The following is an 18,293-nucleotide window of genomic DNA, read 5'->3' on the forward strand; positions in this document are numbered from 1 at the left end:
GTTGTAGATTTATAGTTTATAAATTTATGGATAGACTCGTTGTTGTAGATTTATAGTTCATAAATTTATGGATAGACTCGTTGTTGTAGATTTATAGTTTATAAATTTATGGATATACTCGTGGTTGTAGATTTATAGTTTATAACTTTATGGATAGACTCATGGTTGTAGATTTATAGTTTATACATTTATGGATATACTCGTGGTTGTAGATTTATAGTTTATAAATTTATGGATAGACTCGTGGTTGTAGGTTTATAGTTTATAAATTTATGGATAGACTCGTGGTTGTAGGTTTATAGTTTATAAATTTATGGATAGACTCGTGGTTGTAGATTTATAGTTTATAAATTTATGGATAGACTCGTGGTTGTAGGTTTATAGTTTATAAATTTATGGATATACTCGTGGTTGTAGAATTATAGTTTATAAATTTATGGATATACTCGTGGTTGTAGATTTATAGTTCATAAATTTATGGATAGACTCGTGGTTGTAGATTTATAGTTTATAAATTTATGGATAGACTCGTTGTTGTAGATTTATAGTTTATAAATTTATGGATATACTCGTTGTTGTAGATTTATAGTTTATAAATTTATGGATATACTCGTTGTTGTAGATTTATAGTTTATAAATTTATGGATAGACTCGTTGTTGTAGATTTATAGTTTATAAATTTATGGATAGACTCGTGGTTGTAGATTTATAGTTTATAAATTTATGGATAGACTCGTTGTTGTAGATTTATAGTTTATAAATTTATGGATATACTCGTGGTTGTAGATTTATAGTTTATAAATTTATGGATAGACTCGTGGTTGTAGATTTATAGTTTATAAATTTATGGATAGACTCGTTGTTGTAGATTTATAGTTTATAAATTTATGGATATACTCGTTGTTGTAGATTTATAGTTTATAAATTTATGGATAGACTCGTTGTTGTAGATTTATAGTTTATATATTTATGGATAGACTCGTGGTTGTAGATTTATAGTTTATAAATTTATGGATAGACTCGTGGTTGTAGAATTATAGTTTATAAATTTATGGATAGACTCGTTGTTGTAGATTTATAGCTCATAAATTTATGGATAGACTCGTGGTTGTAGATTTATAGTTTATAAATTTATGGATAGACTCGTTGTTGTAGATTTATAGTTTATAAATTTATGGATATACTCGTGGTTGTAGATTTATAGTTTATAAATTTATGGATAGACTCGTGGTTGTAGATTTATAGTTTATAAATTTATGGATAGACTCGTTGTTGTAGATTTATAGTTTATAAATTTATGGATAGACTCGTGGTTGTAGATTTATAGTTTATAAATTTATGGATAGACTCGTGGTTGTAGATTTATAGTTTATAAATTTATGGATAGACTCGTGGTTGTAGATTTATAGTTTATAAATTTATGGATAGACTCGTGGTTGTAGATTTATAGTTTATAAATTTATGGATAGACTCGTGGTTGTAGATTTATAGTTTATAAATTTATGGATAGACTCGTGGTTGTAGATTTATAGTTTATATATTTATGGATAGACTCGTGGTTGTAGGTTTATAGTTTATAAATTTATGGATAGACTCGTGGTTGTAGATTTATAGTTTATAAATTTATGGATATACTCGTGGTTGTAGATTTATAGTTTATAAATTTATGGATAGACTCGTGGTTGTAGAATTATTGTTTATAAATTTATGGATAGACTCGTTGTTGTAGATTTATAGTTTATAAATTTATGGATAGACTCGTTGTTGTAGGTTTATAGTTTATAAATTTATGGATAGACTCGTGGTTGTAGATTTATAGTTTATAAATTTATGGATATACTCGTGGTTGTAGAATTATAGTTTATAAATTTATGGATAGACTCGTGGTTGTAGATTTATAGTTTATAAATTTATGGATAGACTCGTGGCTGTAGATTTATAGTTTATAAATTTATGGATAGACTCGTGGCTGTAGGTTTATAGTTTATAAATTTATGGATAGACGCATGGTTGTAGAATTATAGTTTATAAATTTATGGATAGACTCGTGGTTGTAGGTTTATAGTTTATAAATTTATGGTTAGACTCGTGGTTGTAGATTTATAGTTTATAAATTTATGGATATACTCGTGGTTGTAGGTTTATAGTTTATAAATTTATGGATAGACTCGTTGTTGTAGGTTTATAGTTTATAAATTTATGGTTAGACTCGTGGTTGTAGATTTATAGTTTATAAATTTATGGATATACTCGTGGTTGTAGGTTTATAGTTTATAAATTTATGGATAGACTCGTTGTTGTAGGTTTATAGTTTATAAATTTATGGATATACTCGTGGTTGTAGATTTATAGTTTATATATTTATGGATAGACTCGTGGTTGTAGATTTATAGTTTATAAATTTATGGATATACTCGTGGTTGTAGATTTATAGTTTATAAATTTATGGATAGACTCGTGGTTGTAGGTTTATAGTTTATAAATTTATGGATATACTCGTGGTTGTAGATTTATAGTTTATAAATTTATGGATATACTCGTGGTTGCAGATTTATAGTTTATAAATTTATGGATAGACTCGTTGTTGTAGATTTATAGTTTATATATTTATTGATAGACTCGTGGTTGTAGATTTATAGTTTATAAATTTATGGATAGACTCGTGGTTGTAGGTTTATAGTTTATAAATTTATGGATATACTCGTGGTTGTAGATTTATAGTTTATAAATTTATGGATAGACTCGTGGTTGTAGAATTATAGTTTATAAATTTATGGATAGACTCGTGGTTGTAGATTTATAGTTCATAAATTTATGGATAGACTCGTTGTTGTAGATTTATAGTTTATAAATTTATGGATAGACTCGTTGTTGTAGATTTATAGTTTATAAATTTATGGATAGACTCGTTGTTGTAGATTTATAGTTTATAAATTTATGGTTAGACTCGTGGTTGTAGATTTATAGTTCATAAATTTATGGATAGACTCGTTGTTGTAGATTTATAGTTTATAAATTTATGGATAGACTCGTTGTTGTAGGTTTATAGTTTATAAATTTATGGATATACTCGTGGTTGTAGATTTATAGTTTATAAATTTATGGATATACTCGTGGTTGTAGATTTATAGTTTATAAATTTATGGATATACTCGTGGTTGTAGAATTATAGTTTATAAATTTATGGATAGACTCGTGGTTGTAGAATTATAGTTTATAAATTTATGGATATACTCGTGGTTGTAGATTTATAGTTTATAAATTTATGGATAGACTCGTGGTTGTAGAATTATAGTTTATAAATTTATGGATAGACTCGTGGTTGTAGATTTATAGTTCATAAATTTATGGATAGACTCGTTGTTGTAGATTTATAGTTTATAAATTTATGGATAGACTCGTGGTTGTAGATTTATAGTTTATAAATTTATGGATAGACTCATGGTTGTAGAATTATAGTTTATAAATTTATGGATATACTCGTGGTTGTAGAATTATAGTTTATATATTTATGGATATACTCGTGGTTGTAGAATTATAGTTTATATATTTATGGATATACTCGTGGTTGTAGAATTATAGTTTATAAATTTATGGATATACTCGTGGTTGTAGATTTATAGTTTATAAATTTATGGATAGACGCATGGTTGTAGATTTATAGTTTATAAATTTATGGATAGACTCGTGGTTGTAGATTTATAGTTTATAAATTTATGGATAGACTCGTGGTTGTAGGTTTATAGTTTATAAATTTATGGATATACTCGTGGTTGTAGATTTATAGTTTATAAATTTATGGATAGACTCGTGGTTGTAGAATTATAGTTTATAAATTTATGGATAGACTCGTGGTTGTAGATTTATAGTTCATAAATTTATGGATAGACTCGTTGTTGTAGATTTATAGTTTATAAATTTATGGATAGACTCGTGGTTGTAGATTTATAGTTTATAAATTTATGGATAGACTCGTGGTTGTAGATTTATAGTTTATAAATTTATGGATAGACTCGTGGTTGTAGGTTTATAGTTTATAAATTTATGGATATACTCGTGGTTGTAGATTTATAGTTTATAAATTTATGGATAGACTCGTGGTTGTAGAATTATAGTTTATAAATTTATAGATAGACGTATGGCTGTAGATTTATAGTTCATAAATTTATGGATAGACTCGTGGTTGTAGATTTATAGTTTATATATTTATGGATAGACTCGTGGTTGTAGATTTATAGTTTATAAATTTATGGATATACTCGTGGTTGTAGATTTATAGTTTATAAATTTATGGATATACTCGTGGTTGTAGAATTATAGTTTATAAATTTATGGATAGACTCGTGGTTGTAGAATTATAGTTTATAAATTTATGGATATACTCGTGGTTGTAGATTTATAGTTTATAAATTTATGGATAGACTCGTGGTTGTAGGTTTATAGTTTATAAATTTATGGATATACTCGTGGTTGTAGATTTATAGTTTATAAATTTATGGATAGACTCGTGGTTGTAGAATTATAGTTTATAAATTTATGGATAGACTCGTGGTTGTAGATTTATAGTTCATAAATTTATGGATAGACTCGTTGTTGTAGATTTATAGTTTATAAATTTATGGATAGACTCGTGGTTGTAGATTTATAGTTTATAAATTTATGGATAGACTCGTGGTTGTAGATTTATAGTTTATAAATTTATGGATAGACTCGTGGTTGTAGGTTTATAGTTTATAAATTTATGGATATACTCGTGGTTGTAGATTTATAGTTTATAAATTTATGGATAGACTCGTGGTTGTAGAATTATAGTTTATAAATTTATAGATAGACGTATGGCTGTAGATTTATAGTTCATAAATTTATGGATAGACTCGTGGTTGTAGATTTATAGTTTATATATTTATGGATAGACTCGTGGTTGTAGATTTATAGTTTATAAATTTATGGATATACTCGTGGTTGTAGATTTATAGTTTATAAATTTATGGATATACTCGTGGTTGTAGAATTATAGTTTATAAATTTATGGATAGACTCGTGGTTGTAGAATTATAGTTTATAAATTTATGGATATACTCGTGGTTGTAGATTTATAGTTTATAAATTTATGGATAGACTCGTGGTTGTAGATTTATAGTTTATAAATTTATGGATATACTCGTGGTTGTAGATTTATAGTTTATAAATTTATGGATATACTCGTGGTTGTAGAATTATAGTTTATAAATTTATGGATATACTCGTGGTTGTAGATTTATAGTTTATAAATTTATGGATAGACTCGTGGTTGTAGATTTATAGTTTATAAATTTATGGATAGACTCGTGGTTGTAGATTTATAGTTTATAAATTTATGGATAGACTCGTGGTTGTAGAATTATAGTTTATATATTTATGGATAGACTCGTGGTTGTAGATTTATAGTTTATAAATTTATGGATAGACTCGTGGTTGTAGAATTATAGTTTATAAATTTATGGATATACTCGTGGTTGTAGATTTATAGTTTATAAATTTATGGATAGACGCATGGTTGTAGATTTATAGTTTATAAATTTATGGATAGACTCGTGGTTGTAGATTTATAGTTTATAAATTTATGGATATACTCGTGGTTGTAGATTTATAGTTTATAAATTTATGGATATACTCGTGGTTGTAGATTTATAGTTTATAAATTTATGGATAGACTCGTGGTTGTAGATTTATAGTTTATATATTTATGGATAGACTCGTGGTTGTAGATTTATAGTTTATAAATTTATGGATATACTCGTGGTTGTAGATTTATAGTTTATAAATTTATGGATAGACTCGTGGTTGTAGAATTATAGTTTATAAATTTATGGATATACTCGTGGTTGTAGATTTATAGTTTATAAATTTATGGATAGACTCGTGGTTGTAGATTTATAGTTTATAAATTTATGGATAGACTCGTGGTTGTAGAATTATAGTTTATAAATTTATGGATAGACTCGTGGTTGTAGATTTATAGTTTATATATTTATGGATAGACTCGTGGTTGTAGATTTATAGTTTATAAATTTATGGATATACTCGTGGTTGTAGAATTATAGTTTATATATTTATGGATAGACTCGTGGTTGTAGGTTTATAGTTTATAAATTTATGGATAGACTCGTGGTTGTAGAATTATAGTTTATAAATTTATGGATAGACTCGTGGTTGTAGATTTATAGTTTATATATTTATGGATATACTCGTGGTTGTAGAATTATAGTTTATAAATTTATGGATAGACTCGTGGTTGTAGAATTATAGTTTATAAATTTATGGATAGACTCGTGGTTGTAGATTTATAGTTTATATATTTATGGATAGACTCGTGGTTGTAGATTTATAGTTTATAAATTTATGGATATACTCGTGGTTGTAGAATTATAGTTTATATATTTATGGATATACTCGTGGTTTGTAGATTTATAGTTTATAAATTTATGGATAGACTCGTGGTTGTAGATTTATAGTTTATAAATTTATGGATAGACTCGTGGTTGTAGAATTATAGTTTATAAATTTATGGATATACTCGTGGTTGTAGATTTATAGTTTATAAATTTATGGATAGACGCATGGTTGTAGATTTATAGTTTATAAATTTATGGATAGACTCGTGGTTGTAGATTTATAGTTTATAAATTTATGGATATACTCGTGGTTGTAGATTTATAGTTTATAAATTTATGGATAGACTCGTGGTTGTAGATTTATAGTTTATAAATTTATGGATAGACTCGTGGTTGTAGATTTATAGTTTATAAATTTATGGATAGACTCGTGGTTGTAGGTTTATAGTTTATAAATTTATGGATAGACTCGTGGTTGTAGATTTATAGTTTATAAATTTATGGATAGACTCGTTGTTGTAGGTTTATAGTTTATAAATTTATGGATAGACTCGTGGTTGTAGATTTATAGTTTATAAATTTATGGATAGACTCGTGGTTGTAGATTTATAGTTTATAAATTTATGGATATACTCGTGGTTGTAGATTTATAGTTTATAAATTTATGGATAGACTCGTGGTTGTAGGTTTATAGTTTATAAATTTATGGATAGACTCGTGGTTGTAGATTTATAGTTTATATATTTATGGATAGACTCGTGGTTGTAGATTTATAGTTTATATATTTATGGATAGACTCGTGGTTGTAGATTTATAGTTTATAAATTTATGGATATACTCGTGGTTGTAGATTTATAGTTTATAAATTTATGGATATACTCGTGGTTGTAGATTTATAGTTTATAAATTTATGGATAGACTCGTGGTTGTAGGTTTATAGTTTATAAATTTATGGATAGACTCGTGGTTGTAGATTTATAGTTTATATATTTATGGATAGACTCGTGGTTGTAGAATTATAGTTTATAAATTTATGGATAGACTCGTGGTTGTAGAATTATAGTTTATAAATTTATGGATAGACTCGTTGTTGTAGATTTATAGTTTATATATTTATGGATAGACTCGTGGTTGTAGATTTATAGTTTATAAATTTATGGATAGACTCGTTGTTGTAGATTTATAGTTGATATAAATTTAGGGTTGCTAGTGGTAATATGACTCTGAATCAGTCCTACTCAGTAGAGATCAAGTAGTAGAGATCAATTGCTGGCAACTATTGAAAGCTTTTTGTAAGGCTTGTGATTTACTCTTTATACACGCTGCAGAATGATATTATTCGCTCGATTTAAAAATTTGCCAGCAGCAAATCCCACGAATAGTAAAAATCTACGAATAGTTAATGCTGCTGGCTATTTTTCTAAAAGAAAAGGGAGAATAACTGCATAAAATTAAAACTACCCTATGACATTTATGTATTTGCCTCATCTAACTTTCGCATTTTCGCGGAGTCATCCTCTCGCCAAAATCTCATGAGCGAAACTAAACTATCGTAACGAACGAGCACGCGGAGTTAAATAGCTTTGTTCATTGATAGTCGAAGAAACAGATGGCAGCAAGCGATCAATTTGCATTATCGATATCGGCCACACAATTCTACCTGCGGTTTACAATTACAGATTAGTCCCAAATTCAAAAATTTTTTCTTACAGGTGAACCGAACCTGAGGAATCTAATTATGTTTGTTCCACTGCATTTATTTTCACATCACTATATTTTCGCACTTATCAGAGCTGCGAAATTAAGTTGCATCGAAATTTTACTCTGTATGCTAGCGAAATATAAACGTCCTAGGGTAGTCACCAGGCGTGATCAGTAAATATAGTTGAGTCCCAAACTTTTTGCAACCATCATTGGGGTGCGATTCTAACCCCAACCATCGTTGGGGTTAGAATTGCACCCATTTTATAAAGAATGGCATCTATCGCAATTCTTTATAAAATTATTCAAGATCGTCACAATTTCTTCAGAGTGCGACATGCCGTCAAAAGTCGCTCAAGATTGCAGTTGTTCACTGTGAAATCACCTCCAACAACTTGTTATATTGAAGTTGATGAAATGACAATGATGGTTTTGATTTAGACATCCTTGTATGTATGTGATTTGATTTGCAGATTCGTTTGCATATATAATAAAAAGTCATATAGAAAGTTAATGTTATATGCATGCAAAAGTTTTGCGCTCTATTGCTAGCTGGATTCACAAATTAATTTATTCATATTTGTGTTCTTCCACGAATAAGATAGTCCATGAAACTGCATGAAAAGACAATTTTCACGAAATATAGCTCTGTGAATGATATTGTACAGTAGGGTATAAAATTTTTATTGTAATTAGCACAATTTATTTTTGTGTATCAGGTTTGTTGATGCGGATTTTATGTCTAAACTTTCCTAACATCGGACATCTTAAAACTTACAATGCAATTATAATTCTATTCAACTTATTATTTTTTACTATTCTCTATCAACCAATACTCGTTGTTAAACAGTGCTTAGAGAGCAGGGAGCAATAGACTGAGTTTTTGTCTACTCTGCTCGACGGATTCGTGTACCAAAACCCGGACCCGCAAGATTGAAATGCTCAAAATTTATATTACTCGAGACTCGTGAGGAGAAGATAACTCTTCGAGTTTGTTGAGTTTTATTACCCGTGCCCAGCACTAGCACCCAATACTACCCATAAACCAGCACTAGTACCCAATACTACCCATAAACCAGCACTAGTACCCAATACTACCCATAAACCAGCACTAGTACCCAATACTACCCATAAACCAGCACTAGTACCCAATATTACCCATAAACCAGCACTAGTACCCAATACTACCCATAAACCAGCACTAGTACCCAATACTACCCATAAACTTGGAATTATCCATCAAACTTTGCTGAAGAAGTTTTCAGAAAATGTTGTATTTTTTTGTTTTTAGTAGTCATGAATCCCCCATTGTATTGCCAGTTTTCCTTTCTTTTATGCAGGCTTGGCTATGATGGAACATTCCTTAAAAGGCGAGGGACAAAGTATCCTGAAGGGGAAGCTACATTTTATAAAACTAGTAAATTCCGTTCAAAGTCGCATCATACGTTTTGTTATACGGATTTGGCACATCGGGTAAGGGCGTTCTGACATCTTGAGTACGCATTTTATCTCATACTGGGCAGATATACTTGGGAGTTTGTGTAAATTGTGCTATGCTCACTAGAAAGCATGTTTCATGCTCTCACTAGGAGGCATGTTTCATGCACTCACTAGGAGGCATGTTTCATGCTCTCTCTAGGAGGCATGTTTCATGCTCTCTCTAGGAGGCATGTTTCATGCGCTCACTAGGAGGCATGTTTCATGCACTCACTAGGAGGCATGTTTCATGCACTCACTAGGAGGCATGTTTCATGCGCTCACTAGGAGGCATGTTTCATGCACTCACTAGGAGGCATGTTTCATGCACTCACTAGGAGGCATGTTTCATGCACTCACTAGGAGGCATGTTTCATGCACTCACTAGGAGGCATGTTTCATGCGCTCACTAGGGGGCATGTTTCATGCCATACTAGTAATTGAACCTGTATACGGTGATGCAGGCTTTTCAGATGCTCACCAAGCTGCGCATCTTCAAGGTATGGATATTAATCTGGTAAGTGATTAGTGCCATCAACTGGATGTATGTCCTTTTTCTCCTCAATAGCTTCCAATCGCGTGCTGTAGCTGAGAGTGGGGCACAAGCTCACAATCTGTGCTCATGTTTCCATTCACGGGATGTGTAGCTAGTGCCATTGGATCCACGGTTAGAATTTTTCTGGGAATTATGGAATTTATCTGTAGTATTTGGTGGTATTTATCAGTATATTACATGGAAAATATGGCGGAAAAAGTTTCAAATTATATTTCTATTAGAAAAAGATGACAAACTTCAAAGTTGTACAGAGAAAATATAAGTTTGCATTGCTCATCGACCTTTCAGGAATTAACCTGTATCCAATGAACCAGTTGATGAAGTTACCTCAGTTCTATCACATCAAGTAACACAGGTTTCACAACTTAGAATAACCAAAAGACCAATACTCAATTACATATATATATATATATATGCCCCACAGGATGAAATTATTCGCGGAGCTAAATTTCGCGAAAATTGTCTTTTCATGCATATTCGCGGGCTAAATTAATCGCAAATGAAAACATTTGCGAATAAATTAATCCATGAAAGCAGCTAGCAATAGAGGTAGCAAATACGTGGTATGCGCACCTTCACGTGCGCATACCACGTGTTTAGGTTTCTATTTAGCTAAAAATTTATGACGATCATGCTAAGCTGTAAGTTTTTGACTGAATCCAGAGGTTTTCATGAATATTCATCGATTGGGAGATCTTTGGTGAACCAACAACTTGTGGTAAGTTTTTTCAACGTAAAGAACTGCAGGAGAAATTTTTGCGATGATGACGCCGTGACGAATTCTTAATAACTTGTGACGACCTTGAATAATTTTGTAAAGAAGTGTGATACATTGGCAATGGGGTTAACTCGAAGCCCCGGCGATGACATTAAAAGAGATTGGAACTCAGTTACGTTTACTAACTCTGTCTAGCGGCTAGTTTTTAATTTGAGATAGTAGTTATCCTCCCTTGTGTTAAAAATCAAACCAGTTATTTGCGGATTTTAATAGTTTGCGGAATTTGACAGTACGCGAATTTGCGAATTATTAAATCCATCGAATAATTTCATCCTGTAGGGTATGTAATTGAAAGTTTAGCACATCCCATCAACCTCAATAACAAGTATTCGAGTTATTGTTACAATTAGCTTGTATTTTGCAAAAGTATTTCACTCAATTCAATTATTGGTTGAAAAGAATTTTACTCAAACAAGACCCCTACAATTTAATGCTCACAGGATGTCTAGCCATGACCTGTAATAAAGTGATTTTCCTCCAGTAGGCTACTATTTGCTGACAAGAGACAATAACTTCCGAGTGTAATACCCATAATTAGCTACTTCATATTTAACTACCTACATATACAACTTAGCTATAAAAGTTTTGGGGAGAATACGAAGTCCTTGTCATGATTTCCTTGGAATCGGGTCTTGTCTCACTCTTGCATGACTATTATATATTGAGGCTTAACTCGACTTGAAAGTTATTTGACTATCTTCCACAGTTTTACTGTGGAAGATAGTAAATGATGCCATACTAACAGTGTCATAGATAATTTAATAGCTTGCTAAAATGTTTTCCGTGCTTTTAGTTTCAGTGGAAATAGTTTTTAGTTAAGCCATAGATAGACAGCGAGAATATATCTATTATATTGCTCATTCTAACTTTTGTTATGTTTCCCATTTATTCCAGGCTATTTAGGGCAGATGGTATACAGTCATACTTCAACTTACGAGCTTAATGCGTTCCGAGACTGAGCTCGTATGTCAATTTACTCGCATGTTGGTGCAATTTATTTATATATAGAACAATTAAATATATATTTATTGGTTTCCATACTCTGTAAAATGCAAATAAAACACTCAAAACAAGATATTGTAACAGAAAGAACACGTTGGTTATTGTCCTAACTTACCACTTGCTTTCAAAAAGCAACAAATAAAAAATAATGCAAGGAAATGTGTTAAATTAAAATGTAAAATTAAATACATGTACATACAATAGCAGCTAACGCTAGCATTTGCCAGAGAGAGATATATAAGTTATCCTTCATTACAACAGTTGACTTTGATAAATTTGGATTTTATCAAAGTCTTAAAAAACAAACTTAGAAGCAAATCTAAAAGCAAACTTTCATTTTTAACTTAACGTAATTAAAATTTCTTCGGCGTTCATAGTTTGAAGTTTCTCGCTAGTTAGCTAATTTTTCCTTTGTTTCGCTTTCACGACTAGCCGGTCGTTTTAAGATGAATTACAGGAGATTAATTAATTAATTAACACTGAATTACAGGAGAACGACATTTGTCATGCTTGAAAACTGGTCTCTGGAGCAGCGCATTTTCTCTTTGTCATATAGTCAAATGCCTGAGACCTCCTGATATTGTAAACTAAGGACGTTTGCCTTTGTCGCCCTTTCAACATGTTGCTATTAGGACGAACACAGGTGTCGTCACAAAGGTTTAATGCACGACCACTAGCCAACTTGTCCGAATGTCTTTTTTTATAGTTTTGATAGATAGCAACGGCTTTTTCAAATAGCGTCGTTTCAGTTACGCTGTCTTGTCCAATTGTTTATCTTATATCCAATGCCTGAGCGGTCTCTCCATCAGCGGTGGTGAAGATCGCCGCGCCGTTTAGAAACTACGGTTAGTACTTTTGAGAGCTAAATGCCCTGAATATAATCCTTCTGTTTGATAATTGTGGATGTATTTCTGTCATATTGCTGAGCTAGCTCAATCATGCATACACATTTCGCATATTTTTCAATAATTTTCCGTTTAATATCAATTTTGTCATTTGCTTTTTCTTTGCATTATTTTTCATTTTACTGGCAAACTTTCGGTCTACGCACAGTACTTTTAATTCACATAATTCTGCACTGAAAAGCGTGCACAAAAACACGGTACAAAAGTATAACCTGTGCAGTTGAAAAATACAGATTGATGCTGTTGTCATAAAACACCTCCGGCATACTTGGCAACTGACTCATGTGCTCGTATTTCAAATATGGCTCGTATGTTAGTGCTAAAACTTGCTTAAAAGCTGGCTCGTATCTCAAGTTTCTCGTACGTTGGAGCACTCGTAAGTTGAAGTATTACTGTATACTGCATTTTTCCCTGTAGTATTGACCGTCCCGAGAAAATCCTTGCAGTCCTGTTTCTTTCACCGCTTACTATAACGAGTCCAGCGAGACAAAAAAGAATGTTTGACGTTTGGCTAAGTTGTACTAGCTCTTTGCCAGAAGTCACAGTAATTCGAATGCTATTCAGATGCTGAGTTGAAAGCAGTAAAATAAACGATAATTAAATAAGAGAATTCACATAAACAAATGAAGCAACTAGTTGTAAGCGTCTTGTTCAATCACGCTCTGTAAAGAGACCGGCCTACCTGTTGGTATACAACTGTGAGCAATACGACTGTGAGTCATATGGCTGTGAGTCATACGATTGTGAGCCATACGGCTGTGAGCCTTGCAGCTGTGAGCCATATGACTGTGAGCCATGCAGCTGTGAGCCATATAACTGTGAGTCATATGGCTGTGAGTCATACGATTGTGAGCCATACGGCTGTGAGCCATGCAGCTGTGAGCCATATGACTGTGAGTCATACGGCTGTGAGCCATACGGCTGTGAGCCATACGACTGTGAGCCATATGACTGTGAGCCATACGGCTGTGAGCCATACGACTGTGAGCCATACGACTGTGAGCCATACGGCTGTGAGCCATACGGCTGTGAGCCATGCGGCTGTGAGTCATACGATTGTGAGCCATTACGGCTGTGAGCCATACGACTGTGAGCCATACGGCTGTGAGCCATGCAGCTGTGAGTCATACGGCTGTGAGTCATACGGCTGTGAGCCATACGGCTGTGAGCCATACGACTGTGAGCCATACGGCTGTGAGCCATGCAGCTGTGAGCCATATGACTGTGAGACGGCTGTGAGCCATATGACTGTGAGTCATACGGCTGTGAGCCAGGCGGCTGTGAGTCATACGATTGTGAGCCATACGGCTGTGAGCCATACAACTGTGAGCCATACAGCTGTGAGCCATACGGCTGTGAGCCATACGGCTGTGAGTCATACGGCTGTGAGTCATACGATTGTGAGCCATACGGCTGTGAGCCATACGACTGTGAGCCATACGGCTGTGAGTCATACGGCTGTGAGTCATACGGCTGTGAGCCATACGGCTGTGAGCCATACGACTGTGAGTCATACGGCTGTGAGCCATACGGCTGTGAGCCATACGACTGTGAGTCGTATGGCTCACAGTAGTTCTGTTTAAAACATAAATTGAAATATTCCGTTTTGCTGGCTTTTAAAGTACTGGTATTTTCTGCTTCGATTAGTAATATAAGGAAGCTGCTTGGGGAGTTCTGGGTTTACTGACTCGATTACAGAGTTCTTCTTGGTCCAAGGCGTGTAGAGCTGATCTCTCTTTTGAACCGTTTTGAAGATGGAATTGTGTAATGCTTCTGTGTTAATCTTTACTTGACTTGTATCGCAGCAATTATAGCTAAATCAAAATGCTTGAGTTTTAAATAATTATTTGTGCCGCTTTGGAATCATATACATATTATTCAGGACATTGAGAAAGTGGAACACGAAGATGAAGTCAAAAATCTGTTGAAATGTCACGTTGAGCGAGAAGCGGTGCTGCTAGTGTCGATATTGACTGACAGGCAATCTGATAGGGATATTGTTATAGGGAATACCCACATCGCCTGGACCAAGTTTATAGACCTCGCTTTGCCGTGTATGCAGGTGAGAGCTTATGATTGGCTTGGAGTTTGAGATTCTGTCGCTAGCTAATGATTATCTACTAAATCTATGTACATTCTCTTGTAGATTCTCATGCCTTTTCTTTACAAAAGCCTCATTTCTGTATAGAATTTTAAAACATTAAATCGGAATGAGATATTCGCTATGCCAATCAACTTTTCAAATAATTGAGTGTTTTCATTGAGTGATGAATTGCCTGTACGCATTTTACTATTCGCTGACCTGTAATCCTTGAGAATGCTTTTTTAAGCTTTTATCTTATCGCTGTCAGGTGTGTTGTCGGGAGTGCTGTCAGGTGTGTTGTGAGGAGTGCTATCCGGAGTACTGTCAGGTGTGTTGTGAGGTGTGTTGTGAGGTGTGCTGTCAGGTGTGTTGTGAGGTGTGTTGTGAGGTGTGCTGTCAGGTGTGTTGTCAGGTGTGTTGTCGGGAGTGCTGTCAGGTGTGTTGTAAGAAATGCTATCCGGAGTGCGGTCCGCAGTGCTGTCAGGTGTGTTGTCAGGAGTGCTGTGTGGAGTGCTGTCTGGTGTGCGGTCCGGAGTGCTGTCAGGTGTGTTGTCAGGAGTGCTGTGTGGAGTGCTGTCTGGTGTGCGGTCCGAAGTGCTGTTTGGAATGCTGTCAGAGGATAGGCCACAACTTTTGCTGCACTACCACCAGCAACTTTGCTAGTTTCTTCCTAATAATTATATATGTGTGATATGTATAATAACTTAGAGACAGGCTTGATACGCTGTCAGTTATGAAACTGACACATCCCTCATGTACTGCATGTATAGCTTTTTATTGCCGTCAGTAATTACCAACCAAATTATGTTTTCCGTTACATGCCAAAAATACAAAATTAAAAAGTGTAAAATTATAATAAAGCATGTGAGAGACAAGAACACATACAACGATTTGCACTCAGAATTATATTACCTGTGTTAGAGTATGAATATAGGTTGATTAAGCGGAAAAAACCTAAACTGGCTAGTCTCTTCTTCGACTCGTCGTAAAAATATTTTCAAAAGACTTTAAATAACAAACCGCATCCTCTTTTTAATAGAACAACTCCCAATTTTTCCAACTAGAACTCTGCGGAACTACTAAAAGGCCTAGGAGCCTTTTTTATTTTTTCACTAGGGGAATGCCCGGCCTTGCACAAGTTTCAAAAATCAGCTTATAAACGGTGACAGGTAATGTAGTTGCCTGCCACTTGCTATTAGCCTGGCACATTGCCACTGGCTAATTTGAGTAAGCCAGTATTGCTAAACATACTAATAACAGCTGTGAGAGCAAGCGTAAAATGACAATGTGCCTTAACGAAGAGCGGTATGCGTATTTTCACCCACATTGCAACGTATATCGCACATCAATTCATCAATCTCGCGTAGCTCAATGGTTTAATATATTGTTTGGGGAACAGGAGGTTCCGAGATCAAATCGTATGTGATACAGGTGCTTCATTTCAATATTTTAATAGCTATAGCTGGGCAAACTGAATCACACACTCACAATCAAATTTTGAGATTTAGATATATGGATGACATACCACAATAATGACTTCAAGTACATATTGTAGTTATATTTACCTATTTATTTTTATGTTTACTTTTATCACTTGTGCTCTTTCGGAACATTGCAGTGACTGCAAAATGGTATAAGCCCTGAACATGTCTCTAGCTATGTTTATCATATCCTTCCATGTACACATGATACCGCAGACATGATTGTGTCTGTATCATATTTCTTGTACATTATCATATTGTAGGCATGCTATGCCATGAAAATAATGGATAAGTTATCAAACCATGGAGAGCTTCCATTTTCCCTTTGTGGAGACTTCAACACACGTAGCACTGATCCTGGTTATCAGGCAACATCAGAGGGATACCTGAATGATCATAGCATTAGAGAGTAAGTGCTTATACCAGTATTTATTTATTTATGGACTAGTTATTGCTCAAGTATATATATTCTGCATTCAAGGCTTGCAGCAGAATTATTTTCGTATTACAAAAGACTGCCAGGTTATGTGGTACAACTGATTGTCATCTGAGCTGTGTTTATGATATTCCTATTCATTATCTCTGTTTTTCGGAAATAACAATTTTTAAAATTGTGATTATAAGCTATTTTATTCTGGTGTAGTTGTCAATTACAAGTGTATCAAAAAAGGGGATGTATTTTGTAATCTTATTTTATGAGACATCTCGATGATCAACCAGTCCAATAAGCTTGCTAGCACATTCAATTTAGGACCAGTTCTAATCTGATTTGAAAGATTTACATCTGTATTCTGGAAATTCTTTCACCACTAGAGAAATTGCCATGATGGCCACTCAAAAAAACAGTGTATGAAATAGTTCAGGGCAGTTAGCATATTGTCTTTCTTGTAGCTAGCTAAAATGTACACACATCTTGATGCACCAGTCATTTGGTTACATATAACAAAGAATTGCGCGCAGTTTATATAATGCTAGTCTGATTGTTTTCTGATCTATATCAAGAATAAAGATCTTGCTAGATGTCCAGAACATTCCAGTGGTATGTTTGTGGCGGCGCCGATAATGTTCAGTGGAACTACCACTAGATTGGACCTTTAATGACAAACTCTACCTACATTACGCCAGAATAGTTTTTTAAAAAATTATCCGAATCATCGAAAGAGTCATATTATAGGAAATTATCAAAGGAGAGTCAGGTGAAGGTAGTCCTTCACCTGCCTCGGCAATGATTTACTTATCTGTATTCGAAGAGCTAACAGTGAAGTTCTACTGTCAGGTTTTGCACGATACGTAAGTGTCGGATGCTGTTAATTTTCTCGGTGGCTGCTGTAAACACTGTAATCACTGTAAACAGGCGATTCTTTTTATACAGCATCAGATGACTGGTCGAGATCATATGACTGGCTGTTCTTTGAACTGTGCTCAAATATCCGCGTACATTTTAGCCAGTTACAAGAAAACTGATGTTTCAAATGACCCGAAATTTGGTGGTTTATATAAAAACCTGGTTCACGTGGTGTAACAGATTGTTTTACGTGTGTGTACACACACACACATGCGCGCGCATATGTGTTTTAACAGGCTCTATTGTTGATATAAAATCTGTACTCGAAGATACCATAAGACTTCTAATTGATTGCCATGGCGCTCTATTTGTTGACCCTCATTCAATAGTAGGCGGTGTTCAAATAGAGGGCTGGCAGTCTATTTTTTAAATGGCTCGTCAGAATTTTTGGAAGATATATTTAGCCCTGTTACGGGCGAAGTGGATGTCGCCTATATTTTGCTCTTTTTCCGGTGGAGCGATATCAAACCTTTCAGATGCAATAAATCTGCTAACTTACCTCCAACTTGTCAAAGATCTTTTAATAAGTATGCTTTGAGAAACCGAGAAATATCTCTACCAGTTGATATCTATTGCTTGCAGTTGACCTGCG

At 33.7% G+C, this 18,293-nt stretch overlaps 1 protein-coding gene across 1 annotated transcript in view; it reads left to right on the top strand.

The window, feature by feature from the left end:
- The window catches only part of LOC137404226 (uncharacterized), a 44,764-nt gene that overhangs the window by 23,802 nt on the left and 2,669 nt on the right, over window positions 1-18,293 (top strand). The window contains exons 7-9 of the mRNA XM_068090388.1: window positions 9,416-9,548; window positions 14,675-14,854; window positions 16,620-16,765. Coding sequence (XP_067946489.1) covers window positions 9,416-9,548; window positions 14,675-14,854; window positions 16,620-16,765 — 459 coding nt within the window. The remainder of the gene's footprint in view (window positions 1-9,415; window positions 9,549-14,674; window positions 14,855-16,619; window positions 16,766-18,293) is intronic.

This window comes from Watersipora subatra, chromosome 9 (assembly GCF_963576615.1).
Source record: "Watersipora subatra chromosome 9, tzWatSuba1.1, whole genome shotgun sequence".
Classification (NCBI taxonomy): domain Eukaryota; kingdom Metazoa; phylum Bryozoa; class Gymnolaemata; order Cheilostomatida; family Watersiporidae; genus Watersipora; species Watersipora subatra.